Raw genomic sequence first — 27,896 nt, forward strand, 5'->3', positions numbered from 1 at the left:
ATAAACTTATACTTATCTAATTTTTGTTTATTACGTATTATCTATGGCTAATGCAGTAGTAATCGTTCAAGAAATTTGTGGATTTATCAATATGATAATGCACGTCGTAAAAACAAAACAAATGATAATAACACGACTATCGAATAACAGCTATGATGTGAATTGGAGCTACTCTTTTTAAAATTTGAATACTAACGAATGTGACGAAATACCACTTTCACTAACGTACAAAGACGGTTGAATTGATTCTGACGTTATGGATGCAAAAATGATGACAGTAGATTACGTTTCCAAGTATACAAGTTTGTTGAGTAAACAATTGTACAACAATCAAACAGCTTTGGCCCCCTTAAGGGTTTCTATTTTGTAAGTATTGTCCCCAAGATATAATATTAGTTATAACTAATAGCAATCTAAAAATTCATAACTAGATAACCATAAAATAATGTTATATAAAAAATCTGTTGGTTTAGGTATTGTAATGTAAGTTTTAATACATTTTGAACTAAATATATTTATAGTTAAATAAAAATTATTTATTCGCATAATGATTGTTTGATTCTTAATTTTAATAAAAATAAATATATAAATATTCTGTTGATCTTTTTTTTTAAGTTAATTTTTATTTTATTTTTTAAATCTGTTTATATAATACATGGTTTGAAATTTGAAATTAATGAGTATACAAATTATAATTAGTAGGTATACATTTTTAAAAAAATTAGATGGTATTTTAGTATTTGTTAAAGATTTTATACTAGTAAATAATATTAATTTAAGTTTAAATTATGATTAAAATTTAAAAAAATTGTAGTGAAGAAACTTCGGTCAGTAGTATTAAATTCAAATATTATAAACACTGATATTAATAATTTCTTTCATATAATAGATTTTGCAACAATACTTTCTAAATTTATAATACAGATTAAAAATCCTAGAGGGTGATATACCTACATGGGTTGTTTCTGTTTTATTAATACATAACATATTTATTATAATATTATTCAATATTTTGTTTCAGCAATTTTAGTTTTGAGTTGTTAGCTTAAACATTAGAGTAAATAGAAGTATTATTAGACTTAAAAGTAAGAACATTATTTGTGTTTTCATATTGGCTTTAAAATATTTTAATTTTTAAGTGAGTTATGGTTGTTATGAGTATGTAAGATATCAAGATATTAATTTAATTTTTTTAATAATATAAAATAACTGTTTTATTTGTATTTTTATGTATTAATAACTTATTAATTATTATAAATTAAATGTGAATGCTTAATATTTTGTTTTGTAGAATGCAGAAGGTTCTTCTATTTTAAGATGATACTACACAGTAATATGTTATCTTAGAAAACATTTAAAATTTAAAATATCTTAAAATGCCTATGTACAAACATAAATAATTCTCATACCTTCAAGTTTGATCATAGTTCAACAAATTCACTTTAATATCGAAATTGATGTAAAATTTATATTGTGTTAATATAAATATATTTGATAATTATATTTATGATTTTCATAAATTAAAATTTAATAATTTTATTGTTTAATACTTTGCAAATGGTTAATTTTGTACTTACACAATCTGTTTGCTTATATGAAGTGGCATAATTTGGCTCACATTTTTTGTTCTTGTAAACTTTTTTTATGTTATAATGTATATTAAATTCCTTTCTTTTGTTCTCAATCATCTATTACAAAAATGTGTTTAAAGGGGTTACTAAAATTTAAAAAAAATCTGTTCCATAAAATATTCAACTAAAAGCTTAAACTAATTCCGAACTGAATAAAAATAATATTAAACATGTTTACCTATCATAGTATGAATACATTAATAGATTAATAACATATTATTTACTCATATATATATGAAAACATACAAGCTAGAATATGTTTGGTATTGCAAAAGAATTGTTTTGCAATACCTAAAAATGTTTTGGTGTTGCAAGTGCTATATTAGCAACACTCTTATTACACCATTGCTCATATGAAATATCTGCCTAGAGAAATGCATATGAAGTTCATTTTAAAATGCTTAGTACAGCTATTTATACCTTACTCAAAATAACATAAAAAAAAAAAACAATTTTATAAGTACTGATTTATTTATTCTATAATGAACACAACTTACAAAAACTAACTCAATTGTATGTAAAAGCAACTTTGTTAAAATTAATAACTATATTATATTAATTTAAAATAAATGAGCTTTAATCATAAGTGTAATACTCATACAATTAATAGATATATTTAAAAAATTATTAAATCTAAAAAAAAGCTAATTGTGTTAAAATAACGCCAAACATATTTTTATTTTTATTTATGTCGTAACTATTTACAGAATATAAATTCTTAATTGTTTTTATGTAAATATACATTATATAGTGTATTATATTCATACATACATACATAGTTACCAACCCTGTATATGAATTTATTTACTAGAAAAATCATTCAACACTTCCTATATTACATAGTTATAGGATAGATAAAATGACACATTCATGATTCATAGGCACTAAGTATTAAGATATTATAGTCCTAACACCATGTTAGCTGTGTTTCATGTTATAGGATACCTACTTCTTGTAATGTGTAAAAATTAGGGTTAAAAAAAAATTGGAAAATAGAATATCAATGTATGATTTACACTTACATAGGAAATAATATTTTTAGGACGCGGTTACAAAAAAGAAAAAAACTAATAGTTTAACTGTAACTGACCAATTTGTAGTCCATTTAAGAATAAAGTAGATGACATTAATAAACAGTTGGATTTATCTCTTTTCTGTAGTAAATCATGTATTTACGTGTGTTTTATGCAAAATGATAATAAAATAAAAATGGATTTGTCCCTTTTCTGCAGTTAGCTATTCATATATGATGAAGATTATAGAAAAATACAATAAAATAAATATTTTAATTTATACATATTTATAATTTATATATTTTGTAATAAATACTTTATTATATAATATATACCTATTATGTATAAGTTATTGAAATGTTAATTTTTAAATTAATTATTTTCTATGAATAATAAATATTCAGCCAAGTATGGTTTTTAAACAAAAAACAATATAGATTTTAGTATTTTATCTTAGATTACACGCATTAAAAATATTCACGAGATTCTACGTAAACAATTTTTTTGACCGTGTATCGAAATATATCAATTAAAATTCAATAAATTAAAATAATCATTATTTTATTGCTCTTAAATAAATAAAAATTGTCAAATGTTATTACATAATACAAGGTTATATCATAGTATACCATGCACACGGTTAAGACTGTATATTAATATATAATGAACATTGAACTCTTCTATAGTACAGGCATCAAATTGTATACAATTGGGAGTTGTATCTAATTTTAGTTTATCACCTAATTAGAAAGTACCTAGGTTGGTTAGATTAATATTTCATATTTTTGAAGCAATGAACAAAATTCTATAAGCCCGGTCTTTTTAGCTGTGAAGGTGTGCTCTAGGGTTAATAATTTATTTTTATTCAATCTGTTCCCTTCATCAATATGAACTTAATCTTAATTTTTTTTTTTACAGATGTTCTCAGCACAATCAAAACAGTCAACTAGATGAAATTAAATCTATGAACCCAGAAAACTGTTGTCAATATTGTTTAACTCCTTGGAAGTATGGCAATTTTATTTTGAAAACTCTTCCAAAACGAAAATATAAAAATGGTAAAATTCAAAAAAAGCATTCTACAGTTTTTAATATAGTAAGTTTTGATAAACATATTAATTATAACAATAACATATTGATTTTTAAATATTTATTTCAGATAATGAAATGCTTGGTGTGTTTAAATAAAACCAGTTCAGAATATAAGAAAATCAAAATATTAAATAAAAAATTGTCAAAAAGTACAGCACTAAATAAAAGCATTGACAAAACATTAAAAACTGAAGAAAAAGTTGAAACAATAGTTAATAAAAATGCAACAGTGAATAAAAGCATTGACAAAACATCAAAAATTGAAGAAAAAGTTGGAACATTAGTTGAAAAAAAACCAAAGAAAAAAAAGAGAACCTTGTACGCTGGCTTAAACCCATTAGTTTTTAAAAATTTAAAAAAGAACATACAAAAAAAAAATAATAATAATGATAAAAAAAAAATCTAACAATGAAACTGTACATAATTACAAATAAAATCTTCTATATAATTAAAATTAGTAGTTTATTTTAATAATATACGTTGTTCTTATATTATTAGTTTCTTAGCTGCAATTTCTAAATTGATTTCAAATAAGGTAAACTAGTTTTTAGACTAGCAATAGTAAAAAATTTTAAAGACAATAAAATCCCACTTAGGATCTTTATTACAAATTACAATGACTCCATAGTGCAGAAATGTATGTAGTTTTCTATGGTAGCTAATCAGCAAACTATGTGCTAATTAGAACTCTATAGCTTGTATTTGATAAGATTTATAGGCACTCTATTACTCAAATGACAAATATCTAGATAATTTTTAAATGACAATTTTTTTATTTTATACTTTAATTATATGAATAAATATCCACTGAAAAGATAAACACAACTAGTTATTTAGCTACTAAAAATTACCAATTGTCTGATCGATGTTTATCTCATATATTCTAATAATAGATTATTGCTAAAATTTTATTTATAATTATTTCAAACATTAATATTTCTTTGTAAACAATAAATATCAATAAATGTTTTTGTATTACAAATGAGTTCTATAATAGTATTTAAAATCAAATGTAAACTTGTTTATTTTACTGAAAAGAAGAAACAAATAATTAGAAAAAAAAATAGGTTATTAAATTTTTTTAAATTACTTTAATATTTTATTTGTCATAGCTAGAGACTGGAATTATATGCACTAAAAATGTAACAAACATGATGCAAAAAGGTCAAAATACGCATTATATGCACAAATAATTGAAAAATATGTTTAAATATGCATCATACATTTATATTATTTTAAACAACTACAAACATTAGAACAAATAAAACAAATAAAATATAACAAAATTAGAAGTGTAGGACCTTTCAACATCTAAGTTAATCAACAAAATATTTAAATATATATTTATAAAAAACATCATTATATGTTTTTAAAACAGTTTAAACAAATAAAATATAACAAAATTTGCAGTGTAAAAACCAATAAATTAATACTAATTTTTTTTTTTAATCAACACGGTATTAAACTAGAAAAGATAAAATTTTATACCGCGTTGACATTAATTTTTTTTTGCTTGTATGGCAGTATTACTTTCAATTTCCAAAATAAAATCATGAAATAAATTGATTATTTACTAAGATTGCAAAAAATATATACATTATATGTACTTATGAAAAAATATGCCCTAACTCTCTAAATATGCCATTATATGCAAAATTAAATTTGGTCTATGGAATCAGTTGGATTTGAATCGCCTACATTTTAAACCCTCATATGAACAAGCAAATGCATAAAATTCTAGTCTCTAGTCATAGATAAGCAAATAGTTTTGTAGATATCCGTGTTTTAAAATTTAATCAAAATAAATTTGTTTTACTTAACACTAAAATGATATTCCAAAATAACTAATTAAAAATTTAAATAAAATTAGTTTTGAACTAAACAGAATTACTCTTTGCATTCTTGGCTATAGTAAGGGATAATTTTATCCACTTAAAATTCTTAAATATTTTTTTTTAAATTTTAAACGTTAATAAACTGCACTTACATCCTACTCGAGTGATAATAAATGACATAACCAAGTAATTTGTAATAAAATTTTAGATAAGCATTAGTGATTAGTGAATGAATACATTAGATTGACATTGAGAAAATCTTTCTTCTGATTCTAGATATGACATTTGTTTTACAATAAAATAAATTCAACTATTGAAAAAAATGTTATTTAATGATTTTTTTTTCAATGGTATAGTCACTTGAAGATGAATCGTTTGCATTATACTTAGGTACCCCATGTGTAATGATTTAATGAGAATATATAATTTAAATAAAGGTGCATATCTATTTTACAAAATATTATTAAAGTTTTAATCACATAGATTTACAAAGTCTTTATTATATTCTTGGCTAAGTTCTTTATATAATAAATTTGTAGAAAAGATACTGTTTTTGTATAGAGGTACGTTTTAATGTAAAGTTATAGATGTGATTTTAAAGTTTGAATATCTTTTACTATGATTAAATTGAAAATAATAATCGTGTAATATATTTCAACATAAAAATTATAACAAAAAAAAAATTAAATAATTGAACTACCTATTTAACTTACCTATTTAATATATGATACCCGTCCAAATTACATAACTTTTAAAAACTTATTTTTATTTTTAATTATCTACTTAGTACTTAGATACTTAGTACTTATCATATCATAGAAAATGTATTTTATTTTTGACTTTATTGCTGTTTTATGATAATTTTGTTCTTTTTCAATTTTCATTAGCGAAAAAGAAAAATAATTTCTACTTTATTTTAAAGAATTGGTTATTTATTGTATAATAAATATTATTTATATAAATTAATAAATTTGTAAAAATGAACTTAAATTTACTTTGAAATTCATCTAAATGTTTATTTTTATATTTATAATTATTCTATATTGTTATGTTTTCAGTCAAATTTTTATTTGTGTTAGTAATTATTACTATATATTATATAAATCATAAGATTTATTATTTTTATTTATAGATATAAGCTAGAAAAAAAATACCAAGTAGATAATTAATGACTATTGAATAATAAATTAACTTTATAAATGTATAACTGTTTCTACAGTAGCTATAAAGTACCCAAATATTACAGAATATGAATTACATATTTACATGAATAGGTAGGTAGTAGGTACCAACTTACTCAATAATTAATAATATTTTATTAGATATAAATATATAGTATTAGGTTACAGTAGGTACTATGTATAATGTTAAATTATAAGAGATAGACTTGTTGCTATATAGATCAAAGAGATAATATTTTTTTCTAAAAAATAACAATACTTGTATAGTGCGTAAAAATAATATTGTTATTATTTAATGGTCAATGGTATTAATATTTCTTAAGGTGGGAAAGTTAATAAAAAATACACTTGAGTTAGAAGTCAATGATTGGAATGTTAAGTTATAATTGGTTTAGTTTTTAAATACAGTGAAAACTCTTTATAACGAATCGAAGGGACCAAGAGATTTTTTCGTTAAAGAGAGGGTTTAAAAAAAAACAAAATTGTTGTTAGAAATTACGTCGATAATAAAATTAATATATACGATATCGATAATAATGGTATTATTACGATATTAAAAATAGATAAAGAAAGAATGTAATCGTTCTTGGAAATGTCGGCATTTTTGCCGATTATTTTTATAATTTATAATACTTAACAGATAAATAGTGTTATGAAACATAAAATATTGTTTCGTTATTGAGAGTGACTATACGTTATAGAGAATGAATTGACTAATGGTTTATAAAGCAAACCAACCAATATTATATCATGTTTACGTTATATAGAGTTTTTCGTTGTAAAGAATTTTCACTTTAATTTATTTAACTCTATAGAAGTCTTAAGTTTGAAGTTAATATAAAGAACAATATTTAGTAAACTTAATATAAAAATGTTATAGGATTTTAATAACATCATTTTAACTTAACCTATCCACAATTTTTTACCTCAAATTGATTGAAAATACTAAGTTATAACAATAAGCAGTTAATTTAGTTAATTATAGAATTAACTAAATAATAGTTGGGTCGGAAAATTGTTTTTAACATTTAAGTGTAACTATATCTATTTTATGCCATCATTTAGATATTTTAAATTTGGTTTCAAAGAGGTAGGTACCAATTTAATATACAAATCGTTGTAACATGTTTGGTGTAAAATATATAGCCCTAAGAAAAAATTCCGGTATATTTATTATAATAATATTTAAAATAATTTATTTAAAAAAAATTAAATAATTATGATTTTTTACTTGTCATTACGACCAATTTTTTTTCTAAAATTTCTTTAACTGTATTGGAACGATTTTCTATTCGTCAGCACAAAGTAACCAGTTGTATTTGTGTATAGGATTTTATTATTTTTTTTAAAGGCTCTACCCTTCTACCTATGCTATTGATTGCTAATTTCACATTATCTGGTATTTTGGCGCTACTTCCAATCTAATTTTATAGATGAGTGTCCAGTAGTCTGATTCTAATAGTCAAATTACCATGGTCAATTAAATAACTAATTTTTTTATTCCATGATTCGCGTATATTATTTGTTCGGTGATCACCACAAATCATTGTATATATTAGGTATTCGCTACTTTTCTAAATATTCCATTTACGAAGGTTGAGTCAAAATAATTTCGTAAAAGTTGAGTAGTGTTCAAATTAAATGTCTAAAAAAAGTAAGTAAGTTATACTCGGTTATAATAGTTATCAGTTATTACTAACAAGTTGTGATGCTCCCTATACTGTTATTACCTATAAGAATATTTGTTAATTTCGTCAGGTAATTAATTTAATTAAAATAAAAAAATATTTAATTTTACTTAGAGCGTTAATAGTTATGCATCACATTGTATTTTTCTTTTAACCTGATTTGTGTTTATATCTATGTGTCGAACTTTTTTACTCTGTACTTTTTAGTAATTTATCATAGTATACCTATTGAAATAATAATAATAGACTATTAAACATAATATAATGTTGAAAAAATTAAGTTACTTTTCATCATTTGATATAATAGGTGACTATAAAGCATAAGTATAATAGATATATTAAAATATCCAAAATTCACCTATCTTATTCTTATATCAATATGTGTATACTCAGTATACAATACTGTATGGGTATTTGTATCAATTAATGATCCAGTATCCTGATTCCTAGTAAGTAGTAATCTAATCGAACATCTGAAAATATATTTAAATTTTTCAGACATGAAGTTAACTTGAAAACAAATTTTAAAATAAATTGAATTTTTAAACCCTTCAAAATTATATATTTAAATCTTGAATAATTAAGTTTTTTAAATTTTTTTTTTTGTTATTAAATTGGTGTGAAATTAATGTGATGACAAGATCAAATCGATTTTCAAAAATGTTATCAGATAAATAGGTTAGTTAATAGTTTAATACAGTTGGTAAAATACTAATACTTTAAGAACGTTGCTCGTACCAAAATTCTTTTTGTTTTGTATTACATTTGAATAATATGATAAAAATGATGTATAGCTATCAGAAACTTCATGTTCACTCAGATTATAATATAATATAAGCAGAGACGCCAGGTTTTGAAAATGTCACGAGGGGCTCACTATTTTATAAACACATGTACCTACAGTTATACCTAAATAATTACTAAACATTACTAACCGTTTAACAATTACTATAATATAGTTATTTGTTGTATTTGTAACATTTTAATAGTGTTAGCAATTTCAATTTTAGGGGGCTGAGCTCCACCTTATCGAGCTCTTGGGGGTTGCAGCCCCTAAGCCTCCCTGTACTCGCCGCCCCCGAGTACAAGTATCTAGGTACATATCTATGTATATAGGCACTCTATTATTTGTTATTATTTAATATTTATTATAATTTTTGAAGCAATGTTTTAATAGATAGTCATTGAATTTAAAAAATTGAGCAGATAGTAATGCAGATACCTAATGCCACATTTGCTAATTTTTCACCATACTACCTATTTTGATGGCGTTTCCTTATTGGTAGTTTTTTGTTGCGTAGATAATAACGAAAACCTACGAAACTGTACTAACTATATTCTACATACTTACTATGGCAATTGAAGATTACTCCTACCTCTTAAATGTTACAAATAGATTCTAAACTGCAATAGATTACACGTTGAGACAAGACTGTATATAATCTTTGCACCCCGAAAAATAATCAACAATGCCAAACTTTAAGTAAGTTGGTGTGTGTTATATATTCTGCGTTTAAATTAACGGAAATCGAGTATTATTAAAAAGGACAACATTTTAAAATAAGTATACATAGTTACAAATTGATTGACTTTTTCACCAAATACATATAATATTAATGTTTTCTAGTATCTAGCTATAGATATAATTTGCATACTTCGATCAAAAGATAAATTGTATAGAGGCATGTTGTATACATTTATGATATTAGATTAGATTATGTAGGTATTTAAATATATAATAGGTAGGTTACTTCACACCCAAAAGATCGAAAAACCAGTACCTATCTAATTTAGAAATTAATTATTATTCAAATAATAATTAAAAGTAAAAATATAAACTTTCAAGTACCAACGACTTTTTTTGTTTTGAGGGAAAATTATGTACAAATTAATGATTAATAATTTTAATTTAAAATTTATAATAATATATAGGTGTACGTTTTAAAATAATTTATTTTATATTTTTGGTGAAGTTTTTCGATATTTGAATGGGTTTAAATTTCAATTCTTGTCATCACAATGTTATATCAGTTAAATCTGTTAAAGTTGCATATTTATCAACCAATAAGTTTACCAATATTAATTAAAATATTAACAATAATATTAAAATATTTTCAAAACATAAAAATAAAAACAAAAATAATAGTTTATTGACACTTCCAAAATTAATTATACAATATATAATATATATAAAGTGCAATGAATTTTTTCAAATTGCTCAAATGCTACTGTATTTTACAAAGTATTTTTTCTACAATTATAATAATTTTTATTAAATTAAATCAAACGAAAAACACATCAACAAATTTGTTCAAATGAGCAAAATTAAATGTAAAAATATAAAATTAGAAAAAAAATGAATAAAATAATTTAAGTAAACTTATATTATAATAATATTGTACTCATAATAACTATTAGAATATTATTTTTACATTCAAATTTACTTTCTATCGAATATAAAAACAATGAAATGTAGAGCACGAAACAGAAAAAAATCACAAATGAGATGTCTTTATTTTAACTGACATTGAATTTGAATTGTGACTAGACGTAGCGATTTATTTTTTTGTTTTTAAAGTTCAAGTGAACGTTTCGCTTTCTCCTCGTAGAGAATCCGTCACCAGTAGGATCTAAAATCCATGGGTAATAATTGGGACATTCCATGCAGGTGAACAGTCTGATAGTCTCTCCTGGGAGTTCTCTGGTGGTCAATGGGCAGGGATTTGATAGCGAGCAGAAGGGTTGTCCTTTGACATCACATTTGCTGTTTTCGTCTTTCCATTCGGTGAAATCTCTCATATTTTCCAATTCGGTTGGCGTTTGCATCCATTGAATAACCTTAAAAGTAGAATAACCATTACGATTAAAAATATTTTTTTATCATATCAAAATGTGTGACGGCGCTGAATATTAATACTGTAATATAATGGGTAAGTAATTTTCTATTTTATTTGCGTAGGTACTCAAGTGAAAAGTGAAACTAGTGAAAACTATCATTTACAGTTATTACTTATTTTTAGAACTATTATTTTGTAACATTCTTTTTCGTAGGTACTAGGTACCTACATATTGAATTTATTAAACCATTAGATATTTTGTAAAATTATTCATTATTTGTTAATGTGGACATATTATAATTATTATATAAATATGTATTATTTTAATTTACCCAACTTACGGGTATAAATGTGAACCTAGACACTTACTTGCAACATGTTGACGAAGTATACGTCGTTTCTCTTCAACATTTCTTCGATAAATTTGATCAGTTCATCTTTAAATTCTCGTTTGCTCTTAAGCCAAGAAGCGTGGAAATGTAATCCTAATGGGGCACGGTTGGTAGAGAAGTGCCGATTGAAGTTGTGTCTGAGTAAGCGTCCGAATTGTTCACCAGTTTGGATGTTCGAACAGGAGTCGACCATGTGACAACCTAATAGCACAACATAATGTACGGGTTGAAGTAGGTGAACAAACGTTTTATCAGGTTTTATTTTCTACCGAATCTAGTAACAAACCTGGTAGAGATTCGTCGAAAGTTGGATCGTCACGTCTGTCCAGTTCGTTCATGACCATTTCCCATACTGGATGGCTTCGGCTAGGACAATTCTGGGCGTTACCGTTACACTTGTGTGGCATTCTGAAGAACAGGGTATATGGCCAGATGGGAACTCGGCCTAAGGAGGCGGTAATGGAAGCGTCGTACACGAAGAACTGATGTTCCATCATCTGGAACTGTTTGTTGCCGCCGACTCTCAGGTATGGCGCACGGATGCCGACGATTGAACCGTCAGAAATGTTTGCAAATCTATCGGATTAGGATTTTTAAATAAATAATTATATAATTAAATGTATGGCAATACTGTGGCGTCGTTCTAAGTAAATTTTATTGTTAATTAGCAATTAACAACACCCTTTATGTATTTATGTGTCGTAAACGTTAATTTGATTTAGGAGTAGGTAACGTGTATAAACAAATTTTTTTTTTAATACATCACATTACTACTGCAATTAGCAAAATGCTTATGAGTTTTGTGAAATTTAATTTTTTTTTACTCCAGAAATGAAAAATTTGTAAGAACGGCTCAAAACGTATTAAAATATTTTTAGCCAGTATTTATCGATTTCTTAAATTCTATATTATAATATACATATTAAAATACTAAAATACTTAATTCTATATCGTTGAATAAAATATTTTGATTGCAGAAATAAAAAAAATAAAGATATTCTCACTGTTAATAATAACGTGGTTACAACGATTTCATATTATACTTAATTTTAGTAGGTGTATTAAGTATATAAACGTTAATAAATTGATAAAATTAATTAATACTAAGTACCTTTCTGTAATAAGTCTAGCTCCGGCCATTTCGGCTAACCAATCGTCGTAAGATCCACCAGTCCAGTACTTAGGATCATCTTTGTGTGTTAACGAGAACACGGCGATTTCGTGTCCTTTACGATGTAATTCTTGTACGAAAGCATAATTGGTGTACTTGTGCGATACGAAGAACGTTCCTTTGATGGAACAACCGTTAGGGTTCATTCGGTTAGGCAACGCGTTATTGAAAATCTCTTCGTACAAATCCATGTTGTCGACATTTACGGCACCGTTAAATGTAATAGTGATCAATTGAGGTACCTATAAGATTATTATGTTAAACATTAAAATCTAATTCGTTATTAATTAAATATTTTTCATATATTCAAGAAACGACTTTTATCATAATTTGATTTTATATTATTTTTTTTAGACTGCAATTAATTTTAGTAAAATAAATGTATTAATTTATGCAATATTTGGTTAAAATTGTCTTAAATCCTATTAGTTAGACATTAAAATATTTTTCAAAAATAAAGATTAGAAAAAAAAACATTAGAATCGATTTGAGAATTTCGTAAATAATTTTGTACTTTTGTTGTTACATACCTGACTAGGTTCCAATCCACCGGGTATTCTGGTACCGTCAGCTGAGCAGAAGCAATCAGGTAGCACACATTGGTTCGGATCACAATCTGGCGCACGGTTCGGGTCAGTTTCCACGCCTAAAGTCACGAATATAAATTGTAAACGGTAATCGATCACGTTACGTTTAACAGTTGCATAATTACTACAACCGATAACACTTACTGCAAGCGTTTTCATCAGATTCGTCCTTGCAGTCTGGTCTGTCATTACAGAAAAGATCTTTGTTTATACATTCACCGTTACCACATTGTAGTTGGTCCTTTGGACATACTGGTTCATCTGTTTTCAAATTTGGTAAAGCTTTTCTGGGTTCTGAAAATAGTTAAGGTTATAGGGTTATAGATTTCAAATTTAAATTAATTCATGTTATATAATATTCAACGCCAATGAACATGTTTTTATTTCTATTTAAGAGTTGGTTTCATAGTTTGATACTTTGAGTAAAATTTAATTTTAAAATAAATATTATGAAACGTATTTCAATAACAATCTTATTAAAAATGTTAATTTCATTTCATTTTTCAACTTTTAGCATTTAACTTATTTAATTTTATTATTCTTAATTTTTTTTTCTCGTGTGAGATATCCGCAAAAACTTACAAAAATTCTTTCTTATTCTATACTTGATTTATGCATTCGTTCGTAAAATTATAATTTTATAGTAATACATTTTAAGGCGCTGAATATTATTTTAACTGTAATAGGTACTTATTATTGCTAGTAATTACTAAAAAATCTAATTAAGAAAAAGCGATGGATAGAATTATAACAAGTGCAGTAATATAGATAAACAATTACGGAAAAAGTTCTATAATTTCTATATAGGTAGGCTAAAAGATTTTCATTCATTTTATAAAATTATGATATAGAAGTTTTTATTGTAACGAGTATCTAACAGAATATTTTACAAAAGGTAACCACCACTAATCTAGCACTACAAATCTAATTTTATTCGCTACAATATAATATTATATAGTCTGTAAATAAAAATATGTTATTATTATACAATTTTTTATACCAATTTTAAATTGGTAGTTGATATTTTTACAAAGTTAGAAGAAAGTAACTATATTCTTGGTCTATCTGGAACTTATTGCTGTTAAATTTAATATTAATCTGTTTTGTAAACAGGAATACTAAAAGTGATTGAAGAATAATGTACTTTTATGCAATTTAAAGACCGGTTGTTCTGTTGCTATACCTTCGTGCTGTTAATTATTATCGTTTCGAAGAATATATAATATATTCTTATAATATCAAACACCAAAGTCTAAAAGACCAGAAATCGATGTACACTTTAAATCGTTTGATAAATTCGATGATTCAAGTTTAGTTTTGTTTTTAAAACTCGTTTTTAATATAATTAATTTTTTCTCTAGGCGATTAAATGGAACTGGATTTATGTGATTGCGTATCTGCATATGAGTTGCATAAAAATGTAAGTCACGTTTAAACATGCACGAGATTCGTGATTTGATTGAATATCGTGATCTTAAGATATTAAAAGAAATTTAGTCAATTATTATGCGTATATAAAAAAAAACTGATACTTGTATTTATGTCAATATTTAATGGGTGAACTATTATTTTTTTATTACTGATAAATAATTTCTTATAATAACATTTATTTTTAAAAAGTAATACTTAATATTGTAAAAAAAAAAATTGAACATTGAATAACGTTTTGAATGTTAAAAGTATAATAAATTATTAATCATGATTCATATAGCAAGCTATAAGCTTATGTTAGTGTTAGTCTTATTTTATTTATAAAAACAATTGTTAAAATAAGCACATGCAAAGTCAACAAATAATAAAGCATTATATTATAACCGTTTTCAAACTAAAAAAAAAAAAAATGATAAATAATAATACCTATATATACTAAAGCTACATGCATCTTCTTCTAAAAAAAGAAAGAAAAACACGATTCCGGGATTAATTTAAAAAAAGCCTACCTGTGTTTGGCGCACAGGTCTTTCAAAACTACTCAACTAATTTTCTTTGGTAAACCACATACATTCACATAGAATAATAGATAATAATATAACATATTATAATATGTTAATTTTTTTTTTGCAATGTACAATTCACACTCTCGTCCTTCACCTCTAAACAGTGATATCACCACTTACTGTCCAAACGGTTACAGTTGGTGACTTTACCCTTCCAATCACACGTCTGCTTATCTATGTCGAACGCCAAACCAGACGGACAAGTGATTTGTTTTATACCAGCTTTAGTGCACCTGAAGGAAAAAATGCGTTCATGCTATTTTTATGTTAAAAAAAGACATTGTCAAATTTAACTTAATTTCACTTTTTTATGACGTTCAATCGATGGTATGCTGAAAATTAATTTATTTTAGCCAAAACAAACAGATGCAATGCATGTAAGGTTCGTGTAAATAAGACACCATTAAATATATATTGATATATTATATAAAAAAATATACCTATCGGCTTTATATTTTAATGGTTATGTTAGGTATTGTTAGTAAAAACAACGAACACGGGCAAAGGCATATTTATGATATTTGAGGCAATTATAATACTAGGTAGTAGTTTCCTTAGTATATAATAAATAGTATGGATGTGTATTTTGAGCTGCGCAGACTTAAGATTAGCACCAGGGCAAATTGGATTTTGTTTTATATTGATTCAAATAATAACAGTAGTGATACGTATATTGCTTAAAGCCCATAGACCACCTTCTCCGGCCGTTCGTCGTACTTACTATCTAATTTGTCACAATTTTTCACACGAGTTTTCCAATCACAAGTCTGACGATCAATGTCAAAAGCTAATCCTTGAGGGCATCGGACGCCTGCGAGACGGGTAATGCCGTTCTCGCCTGCTTGGTCGCACCTAGTGTGGGCATCAATCATACGAATAAAAAAAATACAAAGTTTTCGGACATGCACTGAATCGGCCTACGTGTAACGTATAATTAATGTTTTGTAGAATTTACCAAAACAAAAAATTCTAACAAAACTATTAATTGTTTGATTTTAGTAAGAATTATACTATAAAATATTTATTGTTATATAGTTATGTTTCGATAAAATGTACTCAAATGTTGAAGAAAAAATATTTTGTAATAACAAAACTAAGTATAACAATTGATTTAAATTCGTATATAATTATTAATTATATTGTGAGTATATATTATTTATTAGTTTATTTATTATATTTTCTGGAATTTCTAATACCTTTGCATTACTGTTTGTTTTTTATTATTATTGTATAATATATATATATATTTCACTAAACAATGACTTGCATTAAATTAAAGCAAAACGTATAAACTGTTTAAACCAAAAGACATTTTCAAAAATCTAATAGTTTTATTTGTCGCTATTTTGAGGTTAATCAATTGTAAAAACGACGTCATGGTAAAGTTTACGTTCACTGGGTACGGCTGTAGCTATACGATGATGTAACGTAATGAATAATTATTATTCAATGTTTTCAACATTACACATAAAGTTATAAGTGATTGACACGTCTATCTATTACAATTTATTAGTTAATAAATAATATTATTATTTATTAGACACGAATTTGATGTATTTATACGTATTTTATTCATAAGTTTAAATATTTACCTTACGACGTCTCTACAGTCACCTTCGATGGTTAAACGAAAGTACTCATCAGCTGGTCGGTTTTTACACAGTTCATCTACTGATTGTTCGTCGCCTTCGTCAGCTTGACGTTTTTCTCTTGGTGTCATAAACCCATTGCCTGCATAAAACGAAATTCAATGTTTTTATTGTATTGATTTTCAAAAAAGGTTAAGTTGTATTTAATATATGTCTCCCTATTTAAATGAATTAAAATATTACAATTTTAAAAGTTGGGAATTCAAAATTCCAGGGGATTCAGGTTTATTCACTGCAGTATTAACGTTATGATTTCAGTATAAACAAGAGTCAAGAATGAACTGATTGATTGTCGTACTAAAATGTCGTAAGTATCTTATTCTAATCCGATATAATAATAAGACATATTAATATATTATCTATTCATAATTTTCACAGGTTTCCCTCATATGGATAACACTGTGATGCGCACGGCTAATCGGGTCAACATTTACCTATTACCGAATTTTAGAACGAAGATCTGTGTTCAGCTGTTCATGTATAGACTATAGACGTATAGTTGTTTAAAGAAATTTCTATACACGTTGTCTGAAGTCAAAAAGACTAACAAGAAAACAAGAAATAAGAAAACAATTGATCAAGACTTTGAGTTGACTGATCAAGGTTGGCCGTTGGCGTCAGTGCCAATAACATGCGGTGAATAGATAACACTATAATAAATTTTACTTTATATCATATACATACATAGTACTGACAAATCGTCAATTATAATACCAATACTTTACAATATACTATATAAGGTAGGTACGTGAATATTATAGTTTGCGTATGTATTAATAATCACATGTATCGTGTGTGGGTGTGTTTGTCATATTATATTATATTCTGTATTTCAGCTGTTTTATATACAAGAGTGTCATTATATTTCTCAGAACAAAACACAATAATAATATAATAGCACAGTTCTATATGTAGAGTCTGCAGGTTGGGCTCATTGAACGTATAGCGGCCAAGTCACGTAGTATGGCCGTGGTGCCCATTGTTCAGGTAACGCGCGAGTAAAAGGCGTTGGAAATCGTTGATATTACACAGGTGTATACTTGGTTCGAGTGATGACGAAAAGAGAAAATAATCGGTCGAATCGCACGTCATATACAAATCATACTCCTAGATAGACCCACTCAAATATGTGGAATATGTGTATATTCTCAGATATACGTGCTATAGTATATTAAAATATAAAATATCATGTATTATCTAGTGTTTGATACATAAATAAATCAAATTGATACATTTCAACTTGGACCACTTTCTTGAACGACGACGTGGAAAAATCTTACAAGTTTGCATTGACTCCCAATTGTCTCCTATATAATATTAATTGCAAACGATATCAATGGAGAAATTATTTATAATTAATACCTATAAAAATTTATTTCTGATAACACTCTTATATGAAAAGAGCGTTCATGTTCAATTAATTCAATGCGTTCAAAAAAAAAAAAATGAAATTTTGATGCGAATCTGTTTACAATATCTAGTCGTTCCGAGAATTTAAGTGATTACTACTAAGTGACGGCTACTTAAAACATAATTCAAGAAAACGTGACAATCAAGTACAGAACACATTGGCAGCCATAATATTTTAAAATGAAATGGAATGTATAGAACTCAATATTTATTTTGTGAAAATAGATAAACAATTATAAAAACGGATCGTACAAAAAAACTTTTTATCAATAATGTATACACGATAATAATGTCCAAATAGTTTAAATAACTCTTCAATGCCTGCTTGCGTGTATATTTGATAATAATACAGGTGTACCTATAAATCGTAGTTGTGCAACAAACTACCGAGAGCAACGAACTCTACTACTTTTATTTCACTCACGAATTGCTTTCTTTTTGAACCACTTTACTGATATGTAAAATTTAAAATTTATCATCACATAATTATAACTATCAGGCTATTTCGTGATTTTGTTCGTTATGAATCGAAAACAATAATAATACGTATAATATAATATTACATAAACACACGCTGTCTGACGACAGCAGTTTTTAGTTAATCCCTCTGCAAAATGTGCACGCACGATCTTCCTATACTTTATACGTCAGAAAGTGCTAAGAATATGTGTCTTGTATTTGGAAAAATGTTCTACGAAAGAATGACGACGCTATGACCGCCGGGGAATAAAGAACAGAGATTTTTGAACACGTCTGGAGTGTGAACCTATATACTACGTTTAATAGGTATATACTATTGTCTATTATATTGTAGTAGGTAAATATCAATTATATTACAGTGGCGAATAGTATAGGTAACTCGTTGATGACTGAAGGAATCTACGGACTGCGATCGCAAAAAATCGAATATCATACAATATTGTGTATATTATATAGGTAAGCAGTATCTCATTATTATTTATTATCATTGCTATAATATAGAATCGTCAGTCGCCGTCGTCTTATAATATATTTATAACAATATATGTATACATATTTATGTGCATATTATATACTTACAGTTGTCAATGGCCTGCGACAGGCACATCAGGAGCACGACGGCCAGAGCAGCTTTTCCCGTCATCGCTACTGCGTGTGGGTTCGTGTAATGAGCAACGCAGACCAACACTGCCGGTGTATAGGTAGATATCCTAGGTCCCGTCACGATCTGTTCGCCGTTTCCCCAATCGTCTCCGCGGCGGCGTCACGATATTATACGCTCCACGCGACGTAAACACCATAATAATAAATACACGGGCTCGTTGGCTGGTGGGGAAGCAGCTCGGTGCCCGATTTTCCTGCTGACGGGAGGTCTTTTTCGCCTCCCCCGCCACAACCGTTCCCGCGAATACGCCGCACACGTTTCGCACGCCGTCTCGGGCGCGCATGCGCTACCAGCACGCGCGCACTTTCACCACGACGATGACGACGCCTTGACCACTGTATAATATTATGTTGTTATTAGGTATACCATTGCGCGGAGGCGCCTGCCTCGCGACGTGAGGTGGGCTGCAGCTACTGCTGCTGCTGATGCTGCTACAAGTGACGCGATATACGAATACCTATGTAATAAACGACTGGTGATGAGCTGTAGTAAATATATAATAATATAATATGTATGATTTTTAACGGGTGTATTTTCGTGTACTTTTCGTGTAAGCTATTTTTTTTCAAAGTTCAGGCATTGGGACTTTAAATATGGCCGTTAAAATGATAAAAGAAAAGCATAGTTTAAAAATGTATATACTTACTGTGAAACTTTAAAAATAAAACTACATTGGTTCCTACAATTCCGATCAATATTAAAAAAAAAAAAAAAAAAAAAAAAAAAAAAACCTTTAACATGCCTAATAAAATTAAAGCTTTAAAATATGGTAAACACAATAATTTAATGTTTCAGTTCCCCTTATAACAGATAGGCTTTTAAACATACTTAATATATAAGTTAAATCTTACACATATATAACTCTGTTATTTTTTAATACTTTCAATACGTCCTATAGTCTTAATGCAAGTATGTATGGTAAACTCAATCACAATAGTACTGTAACTAACGAAGCTACAAACTTACGATTTGTATATCTGGTGAAATTTTAGTATAATAAAGGTAATTGAAAATAAATTAGAATATGTACTTATATACATATAACTTAATGTCTACTATAAGCTATAGCATACCTATTAGTATACCTAATATTTAATGTTTTGATTCTAAATTAAAATTGTATTGTATCAGTCAATATTCAAAATAAAATATATTTTATAAAACAGAACTCTGGATAGGTATCTACTATCTAATTATCAAAGCTTACTATGTACAAAAGGGCGCTGGTCATATAAAATTGCCCTATAAATCAATTTTATTCGTTGTATCTAAAATAAAAAATATATTGAGGCATAAAATCTCTTAAAAAATGTAACTTAAGTTATAACGCATTATTATCCATAGCTAAATAATAACTTATTATTAATAAGTAGGTAATAAATAATTAAAGTGCCAATAGTATGTACGAGTATATTGCAAAACTTTCAGCGATGTACGGTCGAACAATTTTACCTGTTCAGCATTCAAAACCCACATAAAATTTGAGTACTCGATATCCTTAAAAGGATACCAGTATACCACGTTTGGACATTAATATAAAATAATAAGTATATAATTTTTGTTGGTAAATATATATAAACCATGTATGACATGTATAAATAAGTTATAATATTATGTTGATATATTTTTTTGTATAATATCACAATTGAGTTGGAAAACCACGATAATATTATTTCCGCTTCAGTTAAATCGTTTACTGCACAATAATAACAAGGAAATTATATGAAATCATAACAATTCATCCGGTGGTAGTCAGAGCCTACATCTAATATATATATGTATGGGTTTATGATTTAATAAAGTGGGTTGAGTCCCTTACATAATAAAATAAAAGTGTATCTGCCGTTATCGTCGTCTTATGGTCCATAAGAGAAGAAATGAAGAGACTTGGAGGGCGGCATCTCCAATTGCATCATTGTAGCGATAGTTTCCAGCTTCATCTAAGCGTCTTTCGGTCTTTCCATAAGTTTTCTAGCATGCTCTTCAAACGTTGAAAAACCGGGTCTACAGAGCAGATAGTATATCTCTTATGATCAGAGGGCACCTAAAGCGAGTGTTTACGTCAGCACTCATTGCGTCTCATCTTTGGTATTGGAACAAAGTATTTATTTAACAGTGTCCAAATGATGCTGGAACAGTACACGCATTAAGCAAAGTAGGCTAATGATGAAGACAGTGCTGAAAACATCCATCGTAATTCGTAAGGCAAGTACTATAATATAGGTGCCTATACTAATAATATCTTGATGATTCAAATACGTACGAGAAAAATGTATCACCTCAAATTTGTAGAACAATCAATCAAAAAATTAATCATAATAATTAAAAAAATGTTTGGAAATTTTAAATTAATTTTTTTTTGTTAATTTTGTGATATCACGCTTTATTACACTTAATCATAATTCACTGTAATAATTGTAGTAGGTTTTGTTTAGCAGCTACGCGTATGATATATTCGCGGCATTTTTCGATTTACATCGTTAAATTTTGTATTCAACGTCAGCTTAGCACATTTACGGTTATTACTGCTTTTTAGATTTAATTCATGTTCATAATATAAGATATATAACTTATACACTTTTATAGTTATAAATAATTTACATAAAAAAGTACCTATATACATTACATACATAATATTTAGTATATAGATTATAGTGCCCTTCAAACATGTTATGAGCTCTTATGACATTAGAAAATACATTATTCAAACGTAATGATTTTGTAAGCCAACATTTAACCAATTTTATGATACCGACCATTGTACTTTAAAAATGTTTACGATGTACTTACCTAATATATTGGCATATACGTATCTTATTCTTGTACATTTTTGGTATTTTTTTAAATATGTATATATACAGTACACACTACACATGGAATAATAAAGGTAGGTACTATATATTATATAGCATATCTGCATATCAAGCGTATCTCAGATAAATCGATGTTTTTATGTGTTTATAACTTATTATGGTTTTTATTTTTTATTTAATTTTAGTTTTATATTTTTTCAGTTACTAAGCTACTTTATATAAAGCTGCTCACTAATATATGTGATGGGCGAAACCAGTAGTAGGTATAGATTTTATAATATTGCTTCTATCAATTAATACAAACATGTGTACACCATACATGACAATAAATATAGTGAGTTATAACTTATAGGTAATATTGTTTCCTGGTAGACATATGCCCTTTTATCCAGTATCAAGTAATAATAATATAAGTTAATAATTACTATAGTAATAACTAATATATATATATATATATATATATATATATATATATATGTATATGTATTATGTATTACGTATACTACTGTGAATACGAGTCATGCAGGAATAGATACAATATATATATAATAAAATAATTATAATATACATGCGTATTACGCAGGGTGTGGTGAAGAAAATTGAAATAAAGCATCCATCTAAAAATTACGAATAAAATTATTTTATAATAAACTTACACAACAATTATCAATTTATAATAATTATAGAATATTAATTATTATGGACATTAATAAATACGTGAAAAATTATAAAAATTAATATTTGTTTTCCCTCAAAATAAATATCTTATAACCTACGAATTTAATATTTTATACAGATCATCAATAGCATTCAAAAATAAAAAAGGTGAGCAAGTGGGTATCGCTTTTCTGTACAGTAGAGATGGAGAGTAGGTCACTAAAATGGATTTGTTAAATTTGAATGCAATGACAGGTATCATTGCATACGAAAAACAATTCTAAACGAAGATGATTTGTCAGTCTAGGATAATTAGTAGTATATATTATATTATTACCTATATTTAAATTGTAATTTATCGTTATTTTACTCGATTTTGTAAAAAAATTAATTTCATATATGTTCATAAAATTTTTTCTATATTGATGCTGGAGTTTTTTTTTATACAGTTATTCGAAGAAGAAGTTATGGAGAACCTTGTGTTGGGGGTTTTTTTTTCAACCTTAGATATAAATTACAAAAATTTTATGAATTTTAAACTTCAAAATTTCTTGCAATTTTCGTGATTTTGACATATTTATTAAACATTTGAACTTTTAATGCTTATAAACAAAAATTGTGACTAACGATTTTTGATTTTTTTTTTCTACAATAAAAACAACATAAAATAAACCTTGTATTAAATTTTAAAAATTTTTTTGAAAGCCAAATTTTTTTTATTAGCATTTGAAAGAAAAATAATTTAGAAAAATCGAAAATTTCAATGGTTTATAAGTTATAACAAGTTTAAACAAATTCTAAATATTTTGAAAATTTAATCGAAAATAGATAACGCAAATATAAATATTTTGTGAAAATCTTGAGTATTTATAATGATTCTTTTTTGAGTAACAGCAAGATCAAAAAATTGATTTTGTCAAATAGTGGTTATGCGTAAAAATTCCCGTTTTACCGTTACTTTTTCAAGGTTTTACCTGCCGTTTTTGAAAACTACTGAAAATTTTTTACTTTTGACCTTAACTAGTCTAGTGTGTACCAACTAAATTAAATTTCCTTTTCAAAGAGGGGCTGAAGTCAAAAATAAAGCACTATTACTTTTCCAAAACGTAATGACTGACACGAAAAATTTTTTAAAAAAACACATATCATTGTAAAATCAATACATTTTTCACTCCGTTCAAAATCTAAAATATAGTTCTTAAACGATTGATTTATTTTTCCTGATATGATTTTACAACTTAAATGTTCAAATGTATTATTTTAAATTAATATAATTAAAATAAAAAAATAAGGAAGTATATTATAATTTACAATTAGAACTATCTATTGAAATGCAAAAAATAAATAATGAAACACGAGCACTTTAGGTAGGTATATAGGTTATTTCATGTGTCTTGCAATTAAATGTTAAGGTTAAGAGATGAAATCGTTACAAATTAAAATATTTGTTAAATTTTCAGAAAAGGTTTTGAATGCGTCATGAAAATACCACTCAGCCATTCAGGGTCATTTAACTGCACGTTGTTGTATAAGAAAAAACAATCTTGTGATTTGTTGCAATATGCTGTAACATAGCTTTGCGCGTTGTTGAGCAATTATAAAATGCACTTTCGCATTTGAACGACGGTTAAAGGGCGAAGGTAATATTTTTCGATAGATAGTCTTCGTCATCAAGTACCATGTAAAATATACATGAACATAAAAGTTGTCCAATTATTATTATTATTATATATTATTATTATCATGTGCATTGATTACAGACAAATATTAGAGAGTTCAAATTAACTTAGTCATACTTATAGATAATAGATGAAAATAATAAGCAGTATATTAAACCATTTAAAATATAAAATGTTAAAACCAACATAAAGTTTGATTTATTGGCGATTTACTGATTTATTTACATATTTATAAAACTAGAATATGTATTATACATTTATACCTATTGTTACACACGCATAATACAGATTTGCTAATTGTTTCATATATTGCAGACTATATCCAAATTTGTGTATTTTATTTTACTTTCACCCACAATTTTCTTTATATTTTTACCAATTTTATCTACTTTCGTTTACTACCATAGTGCTTACTGCTTACCATAGAGATACTTTCACATTCATTTATAATTTAGCTTATACGATTTATTGATATCTATGGTTATAACTAGGTATGTTTAATATTCAAATTGATATCATAATCATATTTTTTACTAATTATGGACGTGCTGTGTTGTACTCAATTACCTACATTTCACTATAATTTCAAATAAAATACTTAAATTAAATATCACAAGTACTAAATATATATATTATGTAGTAAATATCATGGATAAAAACGTGTTTTTAACCTTGGACAATAGAATTATTTTTGGGCGATATTCAACTTACTACCATATACATGTATATTATGTGTGTTAGGGTATTTGTCGCGTGAATATCCTAAAAAAGTGCGAATTAATCAAGTTTTCATAACACGTTTGGTGTTTAGTTGAGATTGAAAAAAAAATTCTATTAGATAACCGCGTATGTAAGAAGTGTATGATGTTAAAAAAACAGGATTATCATTATTATTATTATTATGCAAAATATATATATATATAGGTGGTACCTACTGCTGTTGGCATAAACACGTCGTCGCTCATTACCCATACATCTTAGTGCCTGTATATCTATCTATAATCTATATATGCATATATATATATATATATAATACACGTGGTTGCCTACAAAAAGATATATTTTATTCTTTTAAGTTATCTCATACACAATAGCAGTGAGAAGGTAGTAGGTACGTTCATATAATAGTAGCAGCGGTACAATAACATTATAATATATAGCGGCGACGACAATATATCGGTCGGTTGCGCCCACGTGGTATGGGCCACAACGATTATGACGGTTGTCCAATATATAATAATAATGTTGTTATAATATGCATAATGTCTCATAATATGTTTAAATATATATATATATATTATGTATAAGTAGTATACGCCCGTGTATTGTGATAGCTAAAACACTATTGTAGAAATTCTAGTCTCGACTTGATATGGTGTTTTATATCCATGCGTACGGTCTCGTAGGTATTCATCAACACAATATTTGGTAGGTACCTACCTACACGTATTTACCTATAATGTAAAAAAATAACGCACGGGAGCTGTACGGCGATGTTTCGAAAACGAGAGAAATGAAGAAAGAATAAGAACGAAAGAAAGGAAGAAGGCATACAATTTTATTGTATGAAATTATTATTACTTATTGCTGTGGATTTTTTTTCACTTTTCAGTACACACTATATATATTATTATATTGTAATATGTGTGAGGACGCAGACGAGCATCGTCGTCACCGTTTGACACGATAAAGTGAAATAACACATGGCCTCCGACCTTGACAGGAAGATGACGAGCGAAATCTTACATCCCCGCGAGAACTTTTGACGCGACTCATCCAACAGACGATTGCTCAACGATCGCATTTCCATTTAATTCGATTCTCCCGTACACGACGAAACTAACTATACAATACCAGCTACGTATTATGCTGTTTGATGTAAATTTATTATAATATATACTCCGAATTGGGTGAAATTAATTAGACATACGCATATTATATAATACGTAATATTTATTGGATTTCAAAAAATGGGCTAGCCCGATATCCACCATAATAATATTATAAACACTGGAGTGTCTATTAAGAAATTTTACCTACTCTAATTTGCATTAAACAATAATCGTTTAAATTTTCGTAATGTGCATATATTTTGTATGGAGTTTTTTTTTGAATATTTACATATTTCTTAAATGTATTATTATAGAAGTTATTCAAATCAACTTTTGCAGACAAGTATTATTGTACGTATACCAACAACCTACTTACTGCTATGTCAGTATGTCACGTAATTCGCAATTGAAATTTATCAGTTTATTCAAGATTTTTATTGCATATCATTTACCAAAAAAAAATTGTAATTTAAATGATAATGTATTTACGTCACGTTCTGATTAGTACATATATACATATATATTTTACCTATATTTAATTCGATAGAAAATGGAAAAAACACTGTATTTTTTTCAAATTAATAACAACATTGATCTAGAAAGCATATTATTTATGCTACCTACCCACTAACTCACTCTATTTTATTATCTAAATTATAGAACACAATGAAATAATGAAATTACTAAAAGTACTTGAGCATATTATAGCGTAAATTGTAAAAGCATAAACAGCCTGTAGATACATTATTGAAGAGTACAAAATATGAAATTGAGGCAATCAGACGAAAAAAAATGTAAGTACATTTTGATGATTTTGTTTTGTAGATTCAAAGAATATAATATAAAAATTCACGTCATACGTAGTTGAAGATTATTTTTCATCACAAAAGTCAAGTGTTGAATTAAAAAAAGCATAAAATAAATGAAACTACCATGAACTCGTAATATCGAGTCTACACTTATAGCAGCTACTTCACTATAGCGTTTTACTCGTTTTAGCAAAGTATGATACTGTAAGATTATGTTAGAATATTTGGTCAATTTAATTCTAATTTTAAATTATAGAGGTATAAAATTGAATTAAAAATAATTTTAAATTGGCAAATTTGATGTATGGCCATATCAGATAAATGTTTAATATAATTGAACTTTATGGTTTATAATACTATCGTGTTCAGAATATTTTATACGATATACGAGTATAAGGACATAAGGTGTATCTCATACGTGATAAATGGTCATGTTCATCATGTACTCATGTCAATAAACTCTCCGAAATTAACACGTT

At 26.6% G+C, this 27,896-nt stretch overlaps 2 protein-coding genes across 3 annotated transcripts; one reads left to right on the forward strand and one right to left on the reverse strand.

The window, feature by feature from the left end:
• Nucleotides 1-19: 19 nt before the first annotated feature.
• On the forward strand, nucleotides 20-4,591 carry LOC113555522. Its single transcript, XM_026959892.1, has 3 exons — nucleotides 20-366; nucleotides 3,563-3,740; nucleotides 3,804-4,591. The coding sequence occupies exons 1-3, from the start codon at nucleotides 257-259 to the stop codon at nucleotides 4,140-4,142; spliced, it is 627 nt and encodes a 208-aa protein (XP_026815693.1). The 5' UTR covers nucleotides 20-256; the 3' UTR covers nucleotides 4,143-4,591.
• Nucleotides 4,592-10,577: 5,986 nt separating this feature from the next.
• Nucleotides 10,578-19,706, reverse strand: LOC113559244. Of its 2 annotated transcripts, none has more exons than XM_026964902.1 (9): nucleotides 19,543-19,706; nucleotides 17,017-17,155; nucleotides 15,545-15,657; nucleotides 13,572-13,721; nucleotides 13,371-13,486; nucleotides 12,781-13,082; nucleotides 11,956-12,245; nucleotides 11,647-11,870; nucleotides 10,578-11,278 (listed from the first exon to the last, which is right to left on the reverse strand). In XM_026964902.1, the coding sequence occupies exons 1-9, from the start codon at nucleotides 19,604-19,606 to the stop codon at nucleotides 10,985-10,987; spliced, it is 1,692 nt and encodes a 563-aa protein (XP_026820703.1). In that variant the 5' UTR covers nucleotides 19,607-19,706; the 3' UTR covers nucleotides 10,578-10,984. The 2 variants fall into 2 exon arrangements, with proteins under 2 accessions (XP_026820703.1, XP_026820702.1); XM_026964901.1 differs by lacking the exon at nucleotides 15,545-15,657 and adding an exon at nucleotides 16,146-16,276 and having other exon boundaries at nucleotides 19,543-19,705.
• Between the last annotated feature and the right edge of the window lie 8,190 nt (nucleotides 19,707-27,896).

This window comes from Rhopalosiphum maidis, chromosome 3 (assembly GCF_003676215.2).
Source record: "Rhopalosiphum maidis isolate BTI-1 chromosome 3, ASM367621v3, whole genome shotgun sequence".
Lineage (NCBI taxonomy): Eukaryota > Metazoa > Arthropoda > Insecta > Hemiptera > Aphididae > Rhopalosiphum > Rhopalosiphum maidis.